Below are 22,557 nucleotides of genomic sequence, written 5' to 3'. Positions count from 1 at the left end.
CATTCTCCTCTCTTTCGTCCCACATTGCTATGAGCCTCAACCCATACCTTGTTAAAAGACCTTTTTATTTCAGTAACATAATATTAACAACACTACAGTAAAGCTTAGAGATAGTTTTACTATGAGTAATAAATATTTCTAAAATCTTTCAGGCACCCAGTAATTGTTTTTACTTTATGTCACCATCAAATTATGAAAGATCATAACGGTTGGAGTCCAAATGCATTTCTAAATTAATACAAAATTTATAGCCATTCATTAATTGGGCAAAGTAATAAAGAATCCACTAATGATTGGTTTCTAGATACTTCACGCACTTCTAGCGTACTTAAATATTTCAATATATATTTAAACCCATAAATCATATAAAAATGAACGCACTGAATACTTGATGTCTCCCTGCTAATGAATGCACACAAACTTCTATAGGAGTATTATAAAACTCATATAGATGACTTATTACTAGTATGTTAGAATTTACCTGCTACATGGAAAGTAATCATAATGGATAAGAACGTATTTCTTCTAGGAGTGAATCTCAGAGACAGTTTAAACAAGATGCTGCTGTTAATGAAATTCAATACAGTGTATTCAGTAAAATCGTGTAAATGAATTCCAGAACCACTCCAAAAAAACACTTCTACATTTATTTCTGATAAACAAGATCTCAATAAGATTATGCATAATCACACAAGAGAGTTCTTGAAATAAAAAGAAAAATGGTTGCATGTACTGCCTTCCCATTAGTATAGTTTCTTCTGCCTTTTTCTTCTGTCTTTGCTTTTTTCTACATTTTTTTTTCCTTCCAGATTCTCAATTCCTTTTCTCTTTAATTTCTAAAACCTTTCAACTAACAAAAGCTTGTTTCCATAAAGCTTATTAACACCAGAAACACTTGCTAATTTATAGTAGGTTTTTTTTGTTTGTTTGTATGTTTGTTTACTACCCTGAAGGCAGAGTAGGGCTAAAAAGTCTGACAAAAATCCACAGAATACCACCAAAAAATCAAGTGTTTTCTGATAGCCAAAAGCTTCTTTTTACCAATATTGAAATTAAGGACTTCATTGTTCAATAATCAATCTTAATAAAAGAAAAAATGTTTCTACTTCACCAAAGGAAATTCTCTTCTTACTCAAACAGCATAAATGAGAAAATAATGTGCTTGAGAAATAAATAAACCTGTACTTCATTATATTCCTTCACTGCAATCAAACCATCTTGCACTCATTCCCTCTAATGCCAAGAGGAAAGCACACACTCTAAAATTCTGGTAACTTACATTTTTATATGAAATTTTTAAAATGTTTCTCGCAAAACAGACAGAACATTAATTAATTTTAGTTAATTAAAATTAAATAATAATTTTACATAATTTCTGTTAAGTAATTTTATATATATATATATATATATATATATATATATCAGTGTGCAGTTCGTACATTAGGAGTTTGCTAAATGATAAAGCAATACTCCAGTAAACAATTTCAGAACAAAGTATTGCAAAACACTTAAACGATGTTTGCTCAGATGTATCCTTGAGAATTTCTGACAGCGAATATTTATTGCTTGGCTGAATATTTCAGCCAAATTGTTTGAGGAACTCAGATCACACTGTACTCTATGGCATAATCCATATGTATTTTCATATTCATTGAAGCAATGATTTAAGAATGTTTGAAATCATTATATAGCTTGCCTTTATAAGCCTCCTCAATCAAAATTTGTATCATGTAATTCATCATACTCTTGCTTTACATAAGTAATTCAGTTCACACTTGAACTTTAGAGTATCTAAAATCATTTTACTCATTTATACCATGATTCAGAAATCCATAATTCCCTTCTGACTATGAAAATGTTTTGTTTTTTTTTTTTAAATTTGTATAGTAATAAAGACCCTCATCTGCCATTAAATTGTATTTTCTTGAACGTAAATGCTTTGCTAAGCCTCAGTGAGCCATAGATTATGGCATTAATAAATCTTAAAATAGGAGCATCTGTGGCCCTTCAGCAGTTTGGCTAAATCTCAGGTAACAATTAATAACAGAACATTTTATTTTCCACATTTCATAGTAAGAACTAGAGGTCAGAACATACCCATTAAAAGTAAGAAGTGATGAGAGCACGCTCCCCCAGGCTTACATGGACTTTAGTGGTCCACCTCATTCCATTTACATTCTAGAAAAGAGTATAAACCTTTTGTAACCGTGACGAAGGGAATTCCTCAGTAGCTAAATGTAGATAGGATTTCTTCAGAGAGAATAGAGACACAGGGTAGCCAAGAAAAAAGGAAAAAAAGTACACAGCTTTACTCTCATACTGAGTAAAATCATGCTAATGTTGCTTTTATTTCTAAAAACAGTAAAAAAGGCTTAGGGTAAAGCTTGATCTCTATCCCAGTGTTTTATTTCTGCTTTAATTCTTCTCATTTCCAACCCATCCTTAAGGAGATCTATTCACTAAATGGCAAAATGGAAACAGCTCATTTCAGTTATCTCTGTGTAGTAACTGCAGCTGAAGTATCCACAACAATCATTTCTTTTGAAGAAGTTTTCTTTCCTGAACAAGAAAGAATAACAAGACTTCCCATCACAGTGACTGAAATGGAAAATAAAAAAAGCACTGTCTGCCCTCCTGGTTCTTTCCACTAAAACGTCTAAGATACCACAGAGGGAAAATAAATAAATAAATAAATAATAGTTGAACACCACTGGATTCTATCTTGAGTAATTCCACCATCTTTTAATTTTAAAATCATATGGCTCTTCCAATAAACTAGTTGCTCTTTTAAGAATACTAATATATTCATCTAAAAATTACACACAAGACATTGATAATAAGTAGTCAAGCTAGGTACTGAATCATAAAGTAATTAAAAACACTTTGCAAATCATTCAAAAATTAGAGCAAGACAACATACAGCTAAGCATAAAAAACACCCTCCCCCTTTTTACTCAGCCGTTCAATTACAGAGTAGGAAAGAAAACAAAAGGATGAATAGAATAGAAAACTCAAAACCTAAACAATTTATACCTCTATGTACAGAAAAGCTTATAAAAGTCTGCCCAAAATCACAGGCAAATTTTTATTTTCTTAATTATTCACATTGCACATTTCTTCCTGTTATGTAACTACTGCAAACAGAACAAGTTCATTTGGTAAAAAAAAAATTCAAGCATGCATTTTAACAAATAATTTGACAATAACTATTTCAAGCAAATGCTTTTTTATTCTTTATTGCCACTTCATCTAATGGAGCAAACACATTGTAGTCTCCTCTACTGCTCCCCTGTAGAATGCCCAGATTTCAAACATGGCTTAAATGAATTGTATATACCTAAAAACAATTAATAAAATGAGAAAAGAGCCTGTGCAGCATTAAAACAAACAAACAAACAAACAAAAAACCTCATTGCAAATGACAAAATATAGTTCTGGTTGTTTGTTTTATTTGAGAGTTAATAAATTTGAAATTCTCAACATTCTTAGAGGAATCTCCTCATTATTTATTAAACTTAACTGCATTGCTATAGCACAATGGAAAGCGCTGCAACGATAGCAGAGTATCAAGGTCCGAGGCTGTAGGAAGTAAAGATATGCTCAAATGCAACAACTATGAGCACAGAAATAAAAAAGAAATAAGCTACTCACCTTAAAAAAGCCACAGATACTCAGCAGCCTCCAGGAAGATACCCCTACCTCCACTGCCAATCCTTAAATGACATATGGGAAAGGGTGGATACTGGCTCTGCCCTTCCAGTCACTCAGGTGTATTTGATGCAGCTGAGTTCCCCTGGGTTGGCCCTGCCTTCCCACCAAGTGCTCAATCACTGTTTCAATCTCTGATTTAGCATTTCATGATAAGTATATGGCTAAGTATAAAGAAATTTACTCTGAGTTTCTCAAGATCAGAGCTGAACTGAATGCTTGATTAGCATGATGGGCACATGCCACACTGTATCCAATCTGTTGTATGTAATAATGAATCTTTAGTCAAGATGCATTAGACCAGATCTGTCTAGAAAACTCAGCCAAATTTCTTTTCCAGTCAAGATCCTTTGTATTACTTCAATCTGTTAGTTGTTCCACTAATTGTATTGCTGCTGGAAATATCATTTATATTCTACTTTTGCAAGATTTCTTTTTATTTTTTGATTGTATCACAAATACAGTAAAGTATGAATGCCAGACATATATCTCAAATCCCACTAGTACTGCACATTTGGGCAAAGGTATTTTTAATTCTTCTGTTAGTCCCTTGAAGACCACACACACACATTATTCACAGTTCTGATAAAAAGTTGGTACTGTTGTATGACTTCCACTTAAAACATTTAATTTCAGCAATCAAACCCACATGAGACTCAAACTTCACATTCAATATTCTGACTAATAAGAAAAATGATCTGATATATATGATACATTTCATACATATATATATCCTATTCTTTCTCATCTTTCTATTTCTTATTTATTAAAACTTGCATATGTCCTAGGTCTAATTTTGATCACAGATGCTCCTGGACATATTGATTTTAGGATGGAAGTTGTGTACAAGTGAATATAGGATTCCAAGCGCAGACTGTAATTTATTACCATACTGCATAACCATATAAATCATAAAAATAGAAGGGAAAGAAGATACCATGACATTTCATTATTCATACAGATTGTTTCCGTCTTTAAGCAACTAAAGCTTGAAAAAGTGATTTGATATCTTTCTAATTGCTCCTAAAGCATTGCTGTTTGCCCAGAACTATAAAATTAATTTAGAATTTAGACTGCTTTATTTGCCCTATTTGTGACAAAGACAGCCACAGACTCATCAGGCTTTTTTCTTTTTCATCTACTGAGTTTGTGTTGTTAATGTTTCTGAACTCTAATAAGCAAAATTAACATTTTTTCTTTTCCTTCCAGTTAAAAATGAATTCACATCAATAATTCTCTACAAATTATCTGCTATTCAAGAAACAAAATTGAGCTCATCTAAGTCTGCTTTCTTTGCTAAACTTTTAGGAATTCAAAATAATCTTTTCTTGAAAGACTCACTTTTATGTCATATTATATTTCACATGAAACACTAATAAAAACCAGTAATGGAAAGGAAGTTAATTCCATTTTCATGAGAGAAAATATTTGGTAAAGTTTCCTGATATACTTGTTCTGACCTATTTATTCAGTGAATTGCTGTCCAATAAACACTGTGCACTCAGCTAAAACACATTATTATTTAATAGAAGGTAAACCTCCACCAACTGAATATCAATACAAATAAATGAATATAAATATGATAAATAAAATATTCATTTCACCTAACCTATCACAAAGTTTGAAGTTGATGTTGTTTTATTTTAAACTCTCCATAGTAACAATAAGCGTTTACTTCAAATATCAAAACTCACAAAAAAAATATTGTGTGAATGTTACCTTAACTGTAGCAAATGGTCAATGATAGAGGCCAACTCACTTTTTTTTTTTTTTTTTTTTTTTTTGAGACATAAGGAAATTTATCTTCGACATACCAGGATGGCTCACCTAGGGTAAAGAGTCATGTTACACATCTCTGCTTCTTGTACTCTTAATAAGTTTTATTGCTTCATGAAAGAAATCTGAAGCAGTGAAAAATGAAACAAACAAACAAACAAAAAAACTACTGACCTTGAACAGGCAAATAACTTCTTGTTCTCAATACTTATTTGCAAAATAAACATTGTATATGGGCAATTTTCCCCAAGCACTCAAGTTTTAGATACTACAGGATGATTTACCAAAGCTGTAAATACAAGACTGTGATAAAATTGAATAATAATAATAAAAATTGTGTCTGCAGAAAAATCCAATTTTTACAGCATTCAGTAGAGTGTGAATTATTTAGTCCCATTTTTCTGTAAGGAACTTTACTAATATTCTGCTATTAAATCTGCATAACTAAATAAATATAAAAATGAAAAATCCACATTTCCTTATTCAAAGATAATTTGTAACAATAACAAAAAACACTGAATTCTGAAGATACAGATCTCAGGAACAAAATAAAATATTTAAAAGATGCATTCATGCATCAAAAATAAATAAACAAATAGATAAATAGAAACAGAACCCTCCATAATTCGCACGTAAAATGAAAATAATTCACAGTTGCTAATAAGTCTTGCTGAATAGTAGTTTTTTAGATAATACCCTCCTAATTTTTAAAAGGAAGATGTGTTTGCACACGATGCCTTGTACTGTAAAATATCTAACCAATACATGTGATGTTAGGCTATTTGTGGGATCTGTTGTCATGCATGTATGTTAAAAATAATAGATGTATATTTTATTTCAGATTAGCTAGCTAGCTAGCCTTCAGGCTGTGGGTTCAAAGATGTTGATGTCTTCATTTTCATGAAAAAAAAAAAAAAAAAAGGAAGGAAAAGAAAGAAGCAAGGAGGTAACAGAAAAGATTTGTAGAAATTATTTAGGATTCCGCACATTAGTCTCTGAACCGCAAATGAAGCCTACACTATACTAGAACCAATAGGTTAGAATGGAATTTGTATTTTCCCTGTAAGATCTAGAAAAGGAGGTAAAAACACTAGATAGCATTTGAAATACTTGAAACAAATTCATTATTGTAGTTTGAACAGCAACTACATATGCAACACACTCAAAACAGGACAAAAGTAAGTTCTCACATCCTTTTTCATTCCGAAGGAAAGACAACATAAGATTTGCCCCAAAAGCCACCAGTTCCATAAGGCTGTGCTATCACACAAAAGTTTAGAAGTGAAATTAGAAACAGTACATAGTCAATTAAATAAATAACAATCTGTGCGTGTATGTATGTTGGTATCAGCAAATTTTTGCTAGCTTTTAATTTTCTAAACTTTTTTCAAAGCAATTATAAATCTGAGCAGAAAATATCCTTATAAGAATATACAAATATTTTATAGGAATTTTCAATAAAATTTATCATAGGGATGATATCTAAAATTTGGGGTTAAAAGATAAGACAGAACTCATATCTATTAAATAGGAATATCTGAAATCCAACCAGAAGGTTGGATAACTTACCTATATTACGATTTACGTATGATCAATGTGGAAGACTGTATGAATTTGAATCTTGGTTCCTGATATCTTGACTAAGTCTATTAATCATTAATAATTAATTATTTTATTGTATGCTCTGGACTGGAAAAAAAAGGGAAACACAAGTTGTCTTGTATTCATCCCCAGGTGCTACATCAGGTTCTTGAAAACTAAAAGTTTGAGGACTGTGGAGTAACGGATTTCAACCAAGATTTGTTCCTCTGAAAATGAGACCTTTCTACAGTTTAAGTTAATAACAACACATGAAACTACTACTACTGAAATAAATGAAATATGCAGATGTGACAACGTATTTATTAAAAATGCAGCAGCCAATACCATCCTGTCATAATACTACTTATTCAAAACCTAAAAACCAACTGCAGCCTTTGTAAATGAAAGATGTCTGTTTGTCAAACAAGCAAATTATTATCAAGAAGAGATAAATACAGTTATAATTAATCTAGTTCATACATTTCAAATGCTAATCTGCTACAAATGAGATGTCTCAACAAAAATCAGCTAAGACATGGAAAAATTCTTCTTGTTGTTTCCATTTAGAAGTGTACTGTCATGAGCAAATTGTATGTTTATAAGCCCCAATAACACTGAAAGTCAAATATCTGAAAGATTTCCTTGCTCTTCAGCAACAACAACAACAACAACAACAAAAAGCAGCACAGCACAAGAAAATGAACTTGTCTGGTCTACAGATTTTTGTATTGCCTAAAGACCCACTTTAAGAGCCATAATCCTGGAGGAATATAGGGGCAAAATATAATGATGCAGAGATTATTTAATAGTTGCATGCATCTGCACATGCAATCATATAAAAGGAAGGCCTGATTGGCATGTGCATCTTAGGGCAAGCATTCAAACATTATGCAACCTAGCTGCTATCAAAATACAGAGCCGGAGCTAAGCAGTCAACTAGCAGAGTATGGGAGCTTCAAGTACATGACAGGAAATCCAAAGCTGCTCATGCTCTGCACATGTTTGAATCTGAATAGAAGTTCAAAGTTTATGTAAGAAATAATTTCTGTTTCAAACTAAATTATGAGTTGCCTCATTCCTGATTGTAAAAATAATTCACTCAGTGCAATTGGAAAGAGGGTTGTTTATCATGTATCAATACAGAGATAGTATGCCATGAGAGCAGAAAAAATTGACTGCAACAGTGCAAGCAACTACAGCAACAGAAAATACCTGAACGGTACAACTGCATTCTTACATGTGTAACACAACAAGCATATCTTCCCATACAACGATTTCTAGCTGGAATGCGGAATATGAAGACAAAAAACTAGTGATACAACCAAAACCTGTAAACAATTTGTTTCTGGTATTATCTAGCATATATATATATTTGAGTCACAGACCAAAACAGCAGGGATTCCTACTATTACACTTTTTTAAAATTCAATAAAACCCAACATCAATGTAAAGTTGTATTAATTAATACAATTAATACAATTAAATAACGTAATATCAAATAGACAATAATATCAAATGACAACTTTGTGTGTACTTGAAAACATGTAAATGCACTGGTATTAAATACCTTCCACAGTCAGAAAGAAGACTCAAAGTATGATGCTGGTTGTCTCAAGTCACTTCACAATGTCACTTCAGAGAAGAGGATTATCTGAATTTCCTCTTTTAAAGTGTATTTTTAAATAACTTTTACAAGCAAAGTTGTTATATTCATAAAATTCCTCTACTAAAAAAAAATCTACAATTTCAACTCAGAAAGGTGTAAATTGTGCCAACTGGCCAGTAGCTTCAGCTGAAAAGTTAAAAATAGAAAGTCAGCAGTAAGCACACTGGCACAACTGTCAGGCAGCAATGACAAGCCCATGCCCTGGCTTTTTGTGAACCCTTTAGTTCCTTCAGACTTGACAGAAATTTCCCAGAAGTGCTCAAGTGTGCATATTTGTAGACATAAGTGTAAAGATTTTACTAATTATTTTAATGTAACCATCTTATATCAATCAATCCTTCAACCCATACGGAGACATTAATCTGAATACTAACCAGTAAATTACATACCAGGATTAGAATATGGGTATTTTTCAATGGAAAAATAACAAAATGATCCAAAACTAACAACAGGATCTGAAGAAAAGATGTTAATACAAGCGGAAGAAAATACGGACAGATGTTCTCATTCTTTTGGCTTTAAGTGATATCATATATATACAGTTATAATCTAAAGCTTTATATCATTAAATTATTTATCAATTACAATCTTTTTAAACAATTCCTTAGTAAATAAGTACGTTATAAGATATATTAATATAAAATATGAGCATTCATTTTTATGTCATAAACTGCTTATCCATATTACATGTTCTGTTTTCTGAAATAGTTTAACCACAGATCATTGTACGAATATAAAAGTTGGAAGGCAAAATATTAGTCCTATAGCAATGCATTTTGTTAAACAAAACCAGGAAATATTTTGATGTGAAATACTTGATTTTTTAAAAAACAGGAAAGGGGGAAAAAAAAAAAAAAAAAAAAAAAAGGAGGGCAAAGGTGTTCTGTTAGTCTCAATTACAAAACTCTTTGGAAATAGTTTCAAACCCCTTACTATCAGCAGGGTCACCACTAGATCAGGCTGCCCAGAGCCACATCAAGCCTGGCCTTGAATGCCTCCAGGCACTGCAAGGCCACCAAGAGGTCTCCCCAGAGCCTTCTTTAGTCTCTGTAGCGTGAAAGGTCAAACATTTCTCAGGTATGGAAGCAGCAGTCCCAAATGTTTTATTGTAATGTAATCTTTCATACAAAGAAAAACACTGCACTATTATTTAAAACATCTTCTTAACGTTTTTAATTTTCTATGATTAATTATCTTCTGGATAAATATCTGACTGTTTTGCTGAAGACAACAGTTAACCTAATCATGCTCCTAATACGAACAGCAAAAGCCTATGTAGATGTCACGCTTTGCAAGTATGTTATGCTAGAAGAAATAGAAATAAACAAAAACTTCTATCAAATTCTCCAGTTCATGAATATTGAAGTCATACAGTTGTCAAAACATGAATACAATATACTTATCCACTGTTGGAAACTGTATAATAGTCTCCCCAGGCAATGATCTCATGTAATCCTTTGAATTATGGAGCATTATCAGGTGTAGAACAGACGTATTTAACTCTGGTTTTTGGTAGTTTTATATTTCCCAGAAACCAACAGAGAACTGAAATGTGTGACGCAAATCAAAAGGTTGCTTCTGAAGGTCAAAATTGAGAGAGAGAAACTACACTGATTATAGTATAATCTCCATTTTAATATCCTGATACACCAAAAGAGACTGTATCACAGTCAGTAAGAGAACATACCTACCACCTTTACTTGACTAAAGCTTTGGGAACAGCTGGGCAGATAACATTCTCAACTAACACAGATATTTTATCAGGTTGGTGTACATTTGAAGTACAGACACTAAAAAATTTCATTGTTATAATAGTTTCCAGATGAAGAACAACTCATAAAAACCTTTAGCTTTTATACCCACCAACCTGATCTAACCAATATCAAAACTGGTTTTCTGTAATCTAGGTGAAACAGAGTTCAAAGGACCAGTAAATTCAAAAAATAGTAATGACTTAAACTGAAAGCATGCTCCCAGGTTGAACTCAGCTAACTCATTTTTCTCTTCAGAAAAAAATATAGCATACAGGACAGACAGAACAAACTCCTACTGATCACTCTCTGTAGTGGCAAGTAACCAACAGACACTTAGATCAGCCAAAATACACTTTTCCATGGGAAAATCTAAGATCCAGGTACATTTTTGGAGGATATAGTTAACAAATCAGAATCAGAGTATAAAAGATGCATAATGTGGCTTGGGTTATAAGGAATCTTTTAAAAGTTAATCTAGTTCCAACTTCCCTGCCATGGGCAGGGTTGTCATCCACTAGATTGGGCTGCTCCGGACCCCACTCAACTGGGCCTAAAATATCTTCAGGGTCAGAACATCCATAGCTTCTCTGAGCAACCTGTTCTAGTGTCTAAAATATGGCAACGTTGCACTTATATCAGAATATATGAAAACATATAAGCATAAGTAGTATGTGCCATTTCTAATCCAAAAATTCAGGATTTCTGCATAATGTGAGAAAGATATTTGAAACTACAATTTATTACTAAAAGAAATAGGATACATAAAGTCACTGTAATACTTACCACTGTGAAATTCATAACCTTCAAAATCCATATTGTCATTGCTAAGTTAACAATCATGGTAACCAACAGCAGAAGTACAAAGAAGTATAAGCACCTCTTTCGCCATCCATAAATCCCTACTGGGTAAAATTGAGGATTTTCAGTCCTTGGAAGGCTGTTCTGCTGTGTTGCTAAAATATACTGCTCTCGGGTCATCTGGAAAAAAAAAAAAAAAAGAAAGAAAGAAAGAAAGAAATAGGTAACAGACAATGAGAGCTCTGTATTTTACAGATTTTATTACATGAAGATTATCTGGAAAACATACTGCAGTCAGTTTCTATGGGCACAGAAGGGATGTATTAGTTAGGAAGAAGCCATATGTCTATAAACTAAGTACTTAGTAGAATCTGGTGTATTTCACCACTTACGCCCCAAAGGTGTAAAGAATTGAAGTATTCTATGTCTCATAATCTACTTCTGAAGCCCATTTTAATGTCTGTGAGGTCTAACCCTATTCACAGCAAAAATGTTTACATCATTTATTAAGAAATCATGTTACTCTTTCCTAAATTTTTTTCATTATTTCATTCAACTTTCTTTTCACTTAATTTCCAGAACACTAAAAGAGCAAAATTACTTCAATACTTTTAAAACATGAGCTGCATGAATCTCATTAAACCAATGTAACTTGACAGTATATCAAAAACTGTTCACCCACAAAAAAAGAAATCTGATTGGTACATTACATATACAATTTATTTACATACAGATATATTAACATGTATTTAATGATATTTGTACAGGTAAAATAGAGGAAATATGAAATGATCACTGACAATATTAAATGACACAAGAGGGTCTCAAACAAATAAAATTTAAGTGCTCCTTCAACTTTTACTATCTTAAAATTGTAAACTGAAGGTGCGCATATTGCTTATGAGCAGTATAGATGCACATGATAGAAAAATGAAAAAATTCAAATTTAGCTAATATACATGAAATACATAATTCAATAAGTACAATGAAATTAAAAAAAATTCTTATGCTGCCCTAAATGTCAGAAACAACACAACAGAAACGATCACAGCTCTGTAAACTATTTAATCACATCACAGCTGAATATTTATCAGCTAAATATATATATATATATATATACTCCCATATTTCTTTTTATCTTTTCAAGTATGACAACAAACACAAAACTGATTGATCATAGAATATAGAATATGATATCTAGATTATAGTCATGCTGATGATCTTGACTATAGACATTTTGGTCCACCATGTGCTATTGGAATAGATACCTCAGATGAGAACAATTACTGAATGTAGCAGATGTATTCTACATTTTCAAACTTCTATTTTACTATTTAGAACACTTATGTCTTACAAAGCCAATCTTTCAAAACAAAAACAAACAAACAAAACAAAAGACCAGCAAAATACACAGGGAAGATAAGCAGGGAAGATAAGGAGCAAATAAACTGTATCAAGACAATGAAATTGTTGGTATAATTGTTAAAGTTAGGGTAGCAACCTACTTAAAAAGTATTAATGAAACCATTTAGAACAGTTATACCTTGCAAAGAATTCTCTAGACAAACACAAGTTTGTCTTAATGGCTAACATTTCTTCTCTAATGCCTGGGGGGAAAAAAAAAAATCAGACTCAAAACTAAGGAAAGGGGGGGGGGGGGGGGGGGGAAGAAAAAAGAAAGAAAAAAAAATAGAATTGTTGTTCTTAATTACAAATTTGTTAGTCTGACACATAAGAAACAGTCCAGTATTTGCTGTTAATGATAAGGGGAATTAATTACACCTCTGGCTTGTTAATTATTGGAGAATAATTCTATATTGTTTGGGTTTTTTTCTTTTTTTTTTAAGTCAAAAAAGACTTCCAGCTCTCACTCAGCTCTACATATACTTTAAACCATCCCTGATTCCATTCATCCTGAACTTTTGAAAAATTCACTCAAGAATACAAACATGTAAGATGATTTTCATCAGTTTACTTATGAAGTAAAAAATACAAAGGAGGAGGAGTAAAAGACACATTTGGATAGTATAATCTTAAACTGTAGAGCTGGGATGCTAAACACTTAGTAAACAGAAACAGCAGAGGTTATTAGAGAATGTTTACAAGTGTTGATATGACTTATGCCTGTTTGTAAATCAGGCAATTCAATAAAGACTGATGTCTCTGTGAGAATGGGGTAATGTAGGTGGAAACAAAAAATTGTTAATAAATTATTTGCAAGAACGATAATGTTTTTTCAGAGATGAAACATGCATTCTTCTTTCATACTCTAAAAGCATAAAGCACTTTATTAACAAGATCTCTGTCAGCATTATTGCACATGTGAGGAGTACAAGCTCAGGAGGGAGAGGAATAAATCTTTCTATAGACAAGATAAACCTGTAAAAAGACTGAAGAGCTGAATTATTTACATTCATTCCACTACCTTTCAATTTGGCATTTCTTTCTGTGTTTTGTTTTGTTGTTTTTGTTGTTGCTGTTTGAGGCAATATAAATTTGAAGGCACTGCAAATAGAGCTAGTCTAAAAATTCTTCTAGTTCACGTTCTCAATTTCATTTTAGTTTTCTGAGAAGCCTAAGTTGAATGTCTCAAGAGTTCCAAAAACCCCGCAGCAAATGCTGTAATTTGGATTGTTTAGAGACAGAAAGTTCTCTAATCTGACCTAGATTTTCTGCTAGTGTCAGCTAACAGAATTCACTTGGCAGTCCTTCGTATTAAACAAGCCTTTATACTCCTATCTTTGAGAAAAGAATTATTCAGTAGCAGGTTAAAAAGTGTTTTTAAAAGCCTGTCTACATTCCCAAGAGCGTAGAACTGAATTAACAATGTTACTGAATGTTTGAAACATCAGTACAATGATCAGAAGTAGTTCGAAATTTTCAGTGAAGACTGCTTTTATTGAAATCATTGGAATTTAACCATTCAATAAATTCCCAATAAAACGGGAGACGAAATATTATCAGACACTGTCAAATATGTCGGATGACTGATAAAATTGTTTCCTCTTCCTTTCCCCTTTCCATTTCTTTTCCTTTCTTTTGTTCTTTCTATAGAATTTTCAACATTTTAAAAATATTCAACATTAAGAATTCCAACATGTTTTATTCGCTATATTTACATTTGAAACAAAAATAAAGCATGAAATCTCTTACATTATTATTCTTTTACAAAATACAATTTTCATGATATTTTTAACAGGAATTACCAGCACAGGCATATCAAGAAGTATATCTCTATAAATTATTTAGTACTTCTATTATAAATTGAAATGTTTATTAAAACTACAAGCAGTTTTCACATCTCAAATAATATTATTTAGCAACATATAAAAAATTAAGTAAATATCTGATTTGACATATACAAACCCCGTACCTTTGGGTACTCTTAACACCGAGCAGAAAAAGATAAAAACCAACATGATTTTTTTTTAACCTCAATTACTGTAATTGTAGCCTGCCACATGACTCTGGTTTGAAGTATCTCCACTACTGGTTAATTCTCTGGGCATTATTTTCTTAATTTGTGGGCATGATGAAGTCTTTACAGGAACTCTAAAATACACAATTATAGTACGACTGTCACTGGATCAAGACACATTCTGCTGTTGTAAGGAATGTATTATCAATCAGATAACTTGTACTAATAAAGAGAAGGAAGAAAATTTGTAGCATATAATTAGCAGGGAAAAAATCTACACATCTGAGTTGAAAGAGGGAAAAAAAGACACCAAAAGCAGACTGCATAACCAGCCATAGCTCAGGACATCATATAGACAAATTTGTCAGAAGTTGGTTCTTCCCAGTCACTCTGACAGTGATATAACTTATGATATCCAATTCATGATGCGTTCACCTCTCACTTCTGGTTACATTACAGCCTGTCATTCATTGTTTCCACTCTACATGGTATTAGAATATAACTAAGATTACAATTAAAACATAACTTTAATAATGAAGCTTTGCTTTATGTTGTCAATTAAAATTCCTTTTATTTGTTTATTTATTTTGCTAAGTTAATGGAATTAGATTACCACAGAGACTTCATTACAGCCATAGACAGGACAGCAGCAGCTGAGGTATGCATGCAGTTTTCTCCCTATGATATCTGTCCTCACTAAACAGTTATTTCAATAATTGTCTATGTAAGGACAATAACTATTTCCATCTTGAATATTGTCCTCCAGTAAAATAATCACTTCACAAAAATGGATGGAAATGAGCCGGTCCTATTACCACTATCATTTAGTAGGAACATTTAAGGCTGTTCTGTATTTAATGCATTTAATTGTAATATTCATTGCTCAATGAAGTTCCCAGCATGTTAGTAAGAATAAATAATCTGACATGAAAAGAATCATATTTCCCCACTACTCTGTGATTTGAAAAATTTCTAAATAGCTGAAAAGAATTTGACAGAAAAACAATTAAGACCAGTATCCAACATATTTTCCTTAATCTTATAGTCTTCCCTTGACATCAACTATCAGCATCCCTGAAGACAGACTAATGAAGTAGACAGTACTTTCAATTAAGTCAGTAAGAATATCCATGTATGAATACAGCTCACACATACACAGTATATCACAGTGTAAATTTATCCTGTTCAACACAACATAAAGTATGATTAATACACCCATGAATTCTGATATGCATTAAAAAAAAAAAAAAAAAAAGATGAGCAGAAAGGAGCAAGGACAGAAATTCACATTACATTCAATTTTTACAACTATTTCCGACCTTATTCTTGCCCTTGCCTACAGTGTCAAGAACTCAGAGGAAGCAGAGAACTCAAAACAAATTAGAGATTCTTAATTCTGTAAAGGGCATAGAAAGAAACAGGTATAAGCAGAAAGTGAGGAGAGAGACGTGGTAAAAAGAAGCATATTAAATCCACATGAAGAATACAGAATAAGAAAAACTGATGATTTATTTGTACTTCACATATGGGAAGATTCCGGGGAACATGATTATGTGAAGTCTTGATCCAGAGGGGAAAAAAAAAAAAAAAAAACCCCAAAAAACAACTTATTTGCATTTGTTGCTCTCAGAGAAGCAAAAGACCATATAGCTCAAACTAGAGACACTAGGACAGTAAGAAGCATAAAATACACGTGGCTGTGTTAAAAGACAGAGAGGTAGGCAGGTTTATGACATGGCAATGCAGGTAGAGATTTTTACATACTTTCCTGAAACTAGAAATGAAGATTAAATGAAACTCATCCCATACAGACTGTGTTCTCCCTGGCATGAGAAAGACGACAACTCAGTATAGTTTGATGAAGAGAAGACTGACTGGAATGAAACAAAAGAAGTTACTTTTCTAAAAACTGAGAAGATACTGAAGCAGTATCCAGCAACTATTCCAATTGGTCTTGTGAGGTACTAGCAAGCACAGCTGTAAGAAGGAAGGAAAACTCTGGAACTATATTGAACCAGCTTTAAGAAGAAGAGCCAGTGTGCAGCTGCACACTGCAAAAAGGTAGGATCAGCAAAATAGAAAGCTGAAAAAAATGAAATACTGATTAGCTGTAGTACTCAAATGTCATTAGTCAGTAAGTTCACAAGAACCGAATAATTAAAGAAAATTAGTCACAGTAAAATGTCAAAAACTCCTAACAGTTTAGAAGAAAAGACAGGAAAAAAAAAGATACAATTTTGTACATACTAATGTGAAAGATTGCTAACAGCTATAAAAAGAAAGAACAACATGCAGATGTCCTAAAGCAGTCTGTTCTATTCCCACGAGTGATTCATACTAGAATTTGTAAATAATTAGATGTTCATGGACAAGGGCAAAAGTGAACAAGCAGTGAGGAATATTCACATGATCAAATCAGCGTAGTTACGCAAGGAAAGATTGTACAGAAAGAAAAAAAAAAAAAAAAAAAAGCTCTAAAAAAGGAAAAGAGACAACCAAAGATTAAAAAACAAAACAAACAAACAAAAAACTAATTTTACAGTAAACAAAGGAAGATAAGCCAATTATTCACTCTTAAACCTAACAAGATTAAGCTAATTCTCTGTATTTTGAGGAACCAGCTAGAGCATCAGCAGAAAAAAACCTTATGTATATGCTAGTATACATATACATATGTATATAAGTATATGCTAGCATATACATATAAGTATATGCTAGAAGTGAGCAAAAACCAACTCTAGATCTAGATCATTCATGAAACTTCTTGAAGCAGCTAGAATTGGCAGTGACACATTAAAATATAAAATAAACAAATAAAAAGGAAGATATTTCTTCAATAGTTTATCACTTTATTATTCTGTCCTATCAATAAGCAAAAGCTTCACCAGTTTCATTTAGATAACAACTTAATGTCAATCTTCAAAGTTTATTTAACTAGTTTGACAGTAATTAAGAGCCAGACATGAACATTTTCAACAGCATCTCAATTGGAATTAACATTTTAAGTGCAGCAAAAATAAGATGATGGAAGTATGGTGGGAACAGGAAAGAATCTCCAATTTGATCAGCTTCCTATATTTCATCTACGCTTCCATCAAGGAACCAAACCTCCAAACCAAAAATGTTCAGAATAGTTCCACTTGTAGTGAAAAAAAACATACAGTCAAAATTCAATTTTGCATACTGAAAATATTTCCCTATACTATATTTCTAATTCTGATTATTTTCTACAAATAATTCCTAGCTATTATCTTTAGGATTAAGAGAATATTGCTAGCTTATGTTGCAATATCATAAATGGCAGCAGAGGAGCAGTCTGATTAAACGGTGTCTGACGTGGAAATTCAGATAAAGAAAAGGTGTGTCAATGAATTTACCTGTGAGGAAAAGATGGCACCCACTGACATTCACTGATGCTTGCTGAATGTGTATGGAGACCAAACATTTGGATTTGAGCACAGTGAGCTGAGGTGTGATTCATGTTGCTGTCACAGCTGCTGAAATACAAGCCACATTCTGGATAGCACTTTGGATTTTTACAAGCATGGCATGCAGACTCTTGTTCATTGCAGGTGAGAATACATAGATAACGGTGTTGACTATATGAAAAGACAGTGTTTTGTAGCTGGGAATGTGTTCTCAATATTGTAGTTTTCATGGAAATAAATAGGAAGTATTACTTTCAGTCCACCCTACATATTATCAGAAATCACCATGGTGATATACCAAACAGCACAAAGATTTCAGTCTGACTGAGTGTTTACAGTAGGCACAAGTGGTGAGGTTAGCACTGCACTGTACCCTCTCCTCTACAGCATTCTGTTGTTGCCTATACAATCCATAGCTTGAACTATGGACAATCAACTCATGAAAGCTCTTGGGAAGATCTCAAAAAGCTGACTGTGATGGTATCATTATGGGTAAGTCACCATTCTATGAACTGAATTATTTTAAAGATTGCATCTGAATTTATAACTAATGACCTGTAATAGTTTGAAAAGTAGTTACCAATATTTTTTCATAGTATTGCAATTAAAACTTTCTTTTTTTTTAAATACATTATCTCAAAAAAAAAAAACAAAAAAAAAGTGTTAGCTTAAAGTTGCTAGATAGGAAGACTTCTAAAGTCTCTACAACTTTCTACCCATGCTTGATTCAATAACAGAATAGGAACAAACAATTATTTTCTAAATACCTCTGATTCTGAAAGATGTAAGTTAGGCAAGTGCAAGATGAATCTCAGCACACATTACTGGCAGGAGGGAAGAAGGTTACATAAACTCTTAAGCAACACATGCTCACTTCATCCCTTCTTAGTCATACTGTTGTCATTGCCTTTGTCATTCGGACAGAAAAATCCTATTTGTTACAATACAGAAAAAACAAAAGAGACAAAACAAGGAAGCAAAGAAGGAATCAACAACGTACCCCAAATTAATTAATTGTCAGTTTTGATTTACAATACATATACCCCTAATGATCTCTGCCAAACAGATATAAAGTTTAGAAGTGTCTGGAAGTAAAAATCTAATCTTCTTCTATAGCTCTATTTCAGGGACACCACTCATTTCTAGTGTTACAAAAAATCTGATTTTGCATGGAAACTTCCAAATTAAATCAAGTTCCTCTAAAGTGCTTTTTAATATTTTCATTATTCATTTTTTAAAGTTTTATAAATACGTTCACATACTTTTATTTAAGTATTTCATTATTTTCCCATAGTGAAAAGGCACTCGTATTCGCCAGGGGAAAAAATGTATGATCCAATGAGGAAATGAAATCTACTAAAATTTCTGTTAAGCCATGTTAAATTGAAGTAACGGTGGAATTTTATTAATAACTACTTTTGAAACTACCATCCATAGGGCACACAGTAAAATAAGTTAAACAATTAATTGCCCACTTCTAAAATATACACTATATCAGAATTTCCCTGAATAGAAATTGGTCGTTTAAAAAACAGCACAATAATTTATTTTTCATTTTCAATTATCTGTTCTTCCATGTAACATACAGTGCCAGCCACATGAGGACAAAAGCATAGAGGTTTCTAAAAGCAGCTCATCAAAAACGTCTGTGTTCCTATAGTATAATGCTCTATATAACTGTTGCTGGCAACACTTCCTGGCATGATGACAGAGTGCTTTAAACTATCTGAAATAAGTGAAGATGACACAGTGGGGAAAAAAGAGAGGAGAAATTTGAAGCTAATCCTGTAAGAGATTTGCAATGGTAGCCTATGCTCCTTACTTCTGCACAAAGATTTTTATTCTTGGAATAAACCCTTCAAAAGCAGTACAACCTTCCCTAAAGTCTTCAACACAAGAAAGCATTAGGTTTCTTCCTTCCCAAATACCCGAAAATACAACATCAATATACATATTCTATATTAAATGCATTGAATTTCTTCAGTAAACAACATAATGATATACAGTGCAGTGATACTGTAGTATTATTGAGCAATCCAAATATAAGGCTTTGAAATATTTGTACTTGAAAGTAAGTAAACAGTTAAGATTATGTAACAGGTTACAGAGGCATTAGTGGAAGAAATTTGCTGTAAAATGTTTCCTTTCAGTACCTAAAGGGGGCCTACAGGGAAGATGGGGAGGGACACTTTTTTTCTGGAAGTGTAGGGATAGCACAAAAGATAATGGCTTTTAACTAAAAGAGTGTAGGTTTAGATTAGATATAAGGAAGAAATTCTTCACTATGAGAAGGGTGTGGCACCAGAAGAGGTTGTCCAGGGAAGTTTTAGACATCTCACCCCCAGAGGCATTTAAATCAAAGTTGGACTGAGCCCTGAACAACCTTCTCTTGTGGGTAGCAACCAGTCTGTGGCACGGAGCATGGAACTTGATGATCTTTTAGGTTGTGTCCAACCCAAGGCATTCTATGATTCTAAGGCTTTAAGATTAATTTTTGTTTAATTAATCCTTTTCAATGTTCTCATCTTTTCAATTTGTAGATGACTTTGATCTGAAGATGATTTATTCTTATATTTATTTCAACAAGAATAAAGGTAATAAGAAACGATGAACTATGTGAGCTAAGGTTGTATCTCTTTTGCAATATAATATTAACTCCTGACCCTTTTTACTTCTTGCAGGAAGATTTCAAAGAGGGAGTGTTGGTTATTTTTAAATTAAACTGCATTTTGAAACCATTTTTTTTTTTCAATGTGAGTAGTAATATTTAGTACCTGAAGCCACAAAAGAATGCATCATTACTCCTAGCCACACAGATTTGCTGATGCCATGTTCAATTACTTATAAAAGAAATTCTTTTTTTAAATGAAGTTTAACATATTTGATTAGGAAAAACTGAATGGTGATGTATGTCACATAATAGCCTGATTTAGAAACTTCATAATTTCCAACAGTAATTTTAGGAAGTGTTTCATCTATTCTTTTGTCATGTGGTACTTAATGCACACCAAATGTTTCTTTATTCTTAGTTTTCTGAAGTAATCTTCAAAGAGAAACATGAAAGGCAATGCATTTCTTTCTAGCCATATTAATATTTGCTTGCTTGAATAACTGTGTTGTATTTGAAAGCCAAATTGCGTCCTGTCATTAGTAGAAACGAACTTTTAATTTATGTTCCATTTTCCTACTTCTAACATTTCATATATGTTCAAGTTTTTAGAAAGCTAGGTCCTCATCTTTGGTACAGTCTGCAACTTTAAAAAGAAAGGTAAAATAAACATTTCAGGCCACAACACCCAGTACTTATTTTCCCCTTAGTAGAGTCAGCAAGCTTGGGGGAGGGAAAAACAACAGCAACAACAACAAAAACATAGCACATGGTCCTCAACCATTTCACCAAACTGATTCTTACAACAGAACAGTATAAATTCAAAATGCTTTCAAAAACTACACAACGTTTAAAATACTCCTTATTAAGCAAGTATTGGGTATTTTTTTCTTGAATTAATTTCATAGCTACCATTATTTGATCAATTATTAATCTTTAAAAGCTTTGAAATTTAAATGTAATATAGAATTAAAGCAAATTATTCGTCAAAAGGATAAACCATGCTCTCTGCAATTTCCTTCGTAAAACAACTATCAAAAGAAAATATATGTCAAAATTTAAACACTGCAATTATATGGATTTGGAAGACAAGGAAAAAAGCTGATATGAACCAAGGATACATACATCTAAAAATCCAAACACAGTCTTTTAAGATATGCATATACACATGCACACATTCACAAAATAAAGGAAACTTGTTAACAGATTTTTTTTTACTTAATGTAAAATATCTGCCAGTAAAGAATTACTGGAGAATCCTAACTAGACTATTTACAATCATAACTACACCTATGTACATGATCTATAAAAGAAACACACGCACAAATCTAGAGTTTCATATCATTAACAATTAAAACACAATGAGAAAAACAATTTTTAAGTACCTTTTAAACATATTAAAACATACATGTGGACCAAAAGATTGTGTTGTTCAGTACTATGTGATTTGAGAAACTAAGACTGTTCTTTGATGACCAGCATGCTATCCAGTGTTTTTCACAAACTATAGATATTACAGATAATTCTGCTATCTTACAAATAGGACTGTCAAAAAACAGTTAAAAGAAAATTCTATCACCGGATCAGTTAAAACCGGTTAATGTTTATATGTCTGATGAATCATAGGTATTTCATTTTAGCAGGCCTCAGATAGAATTGGTTTTAAATTAATATTTCTTAATCAATGGCCTAGAAGAATGGCCACAGTACTACAAATAGCCCTAACATTAAGCCAAACTTTGGTACAAATGAACAAACAAAAAGACTATCAAAGATTCAAAGGACACTATCCTTTAAAATTTGAGTTCTACTTACTCTCT

The 22,557-nt window shown here is 32.3% G+C and overlaps 1 protein-coding gene across 12 annotated transcripts in view; it reads right to left on the bottom strand.

The window, feature by feature from the left end:
- Positions 1-22,557, bottom strand: part of SGCZ (sarcoglycan zeta) — a 321,764-nt gene that overhangs the window by 131,330 nt on the left and 167,877 nt on the right. For 7 of the 12 annotated variants that reach the window (XR_014945428.1, XM_085545371.1, XM_085545373.1 and 4 more), the window contains one exon: positions 11,269-11,463. Coding sequence is in view for 8 of the 12 variants with exons in the window: in XM_085545371.1 (XP_085401497.1) it covers positions 11,269-11,463 (195 nt within the window). In the remaining 4 variants the exon portion in view is untranslated. The remainder of the gene's footprint in view (positions 1-11,268; positions 11,464-22,557) is intronic. The other 5 variants (XR_014945429.1, XM_085545376.1, XM_032444283.2 and 2 more) reach the window with 1 other exon arrangement.

The sequence above is a fragment of the Coturnix japonica genome, chromosome 4 (genome assembly GCF_054131305.1).
Source record: "Coturnix japonica strain WE chromosome 4, WE-NBRP24, whole genome shotgun sequence".
Lineage (NCBI taxonomy): Eukaryota > Metazoa > Chordata > Aves > Galliformes > Phasianidae > Coturnix > Coturnix japonica.
The sequence above is the reverse complement of the archived record's forward strand: the minus strand, read 5'-3'. Positions and strand labels throughout refer to the sequence as shown.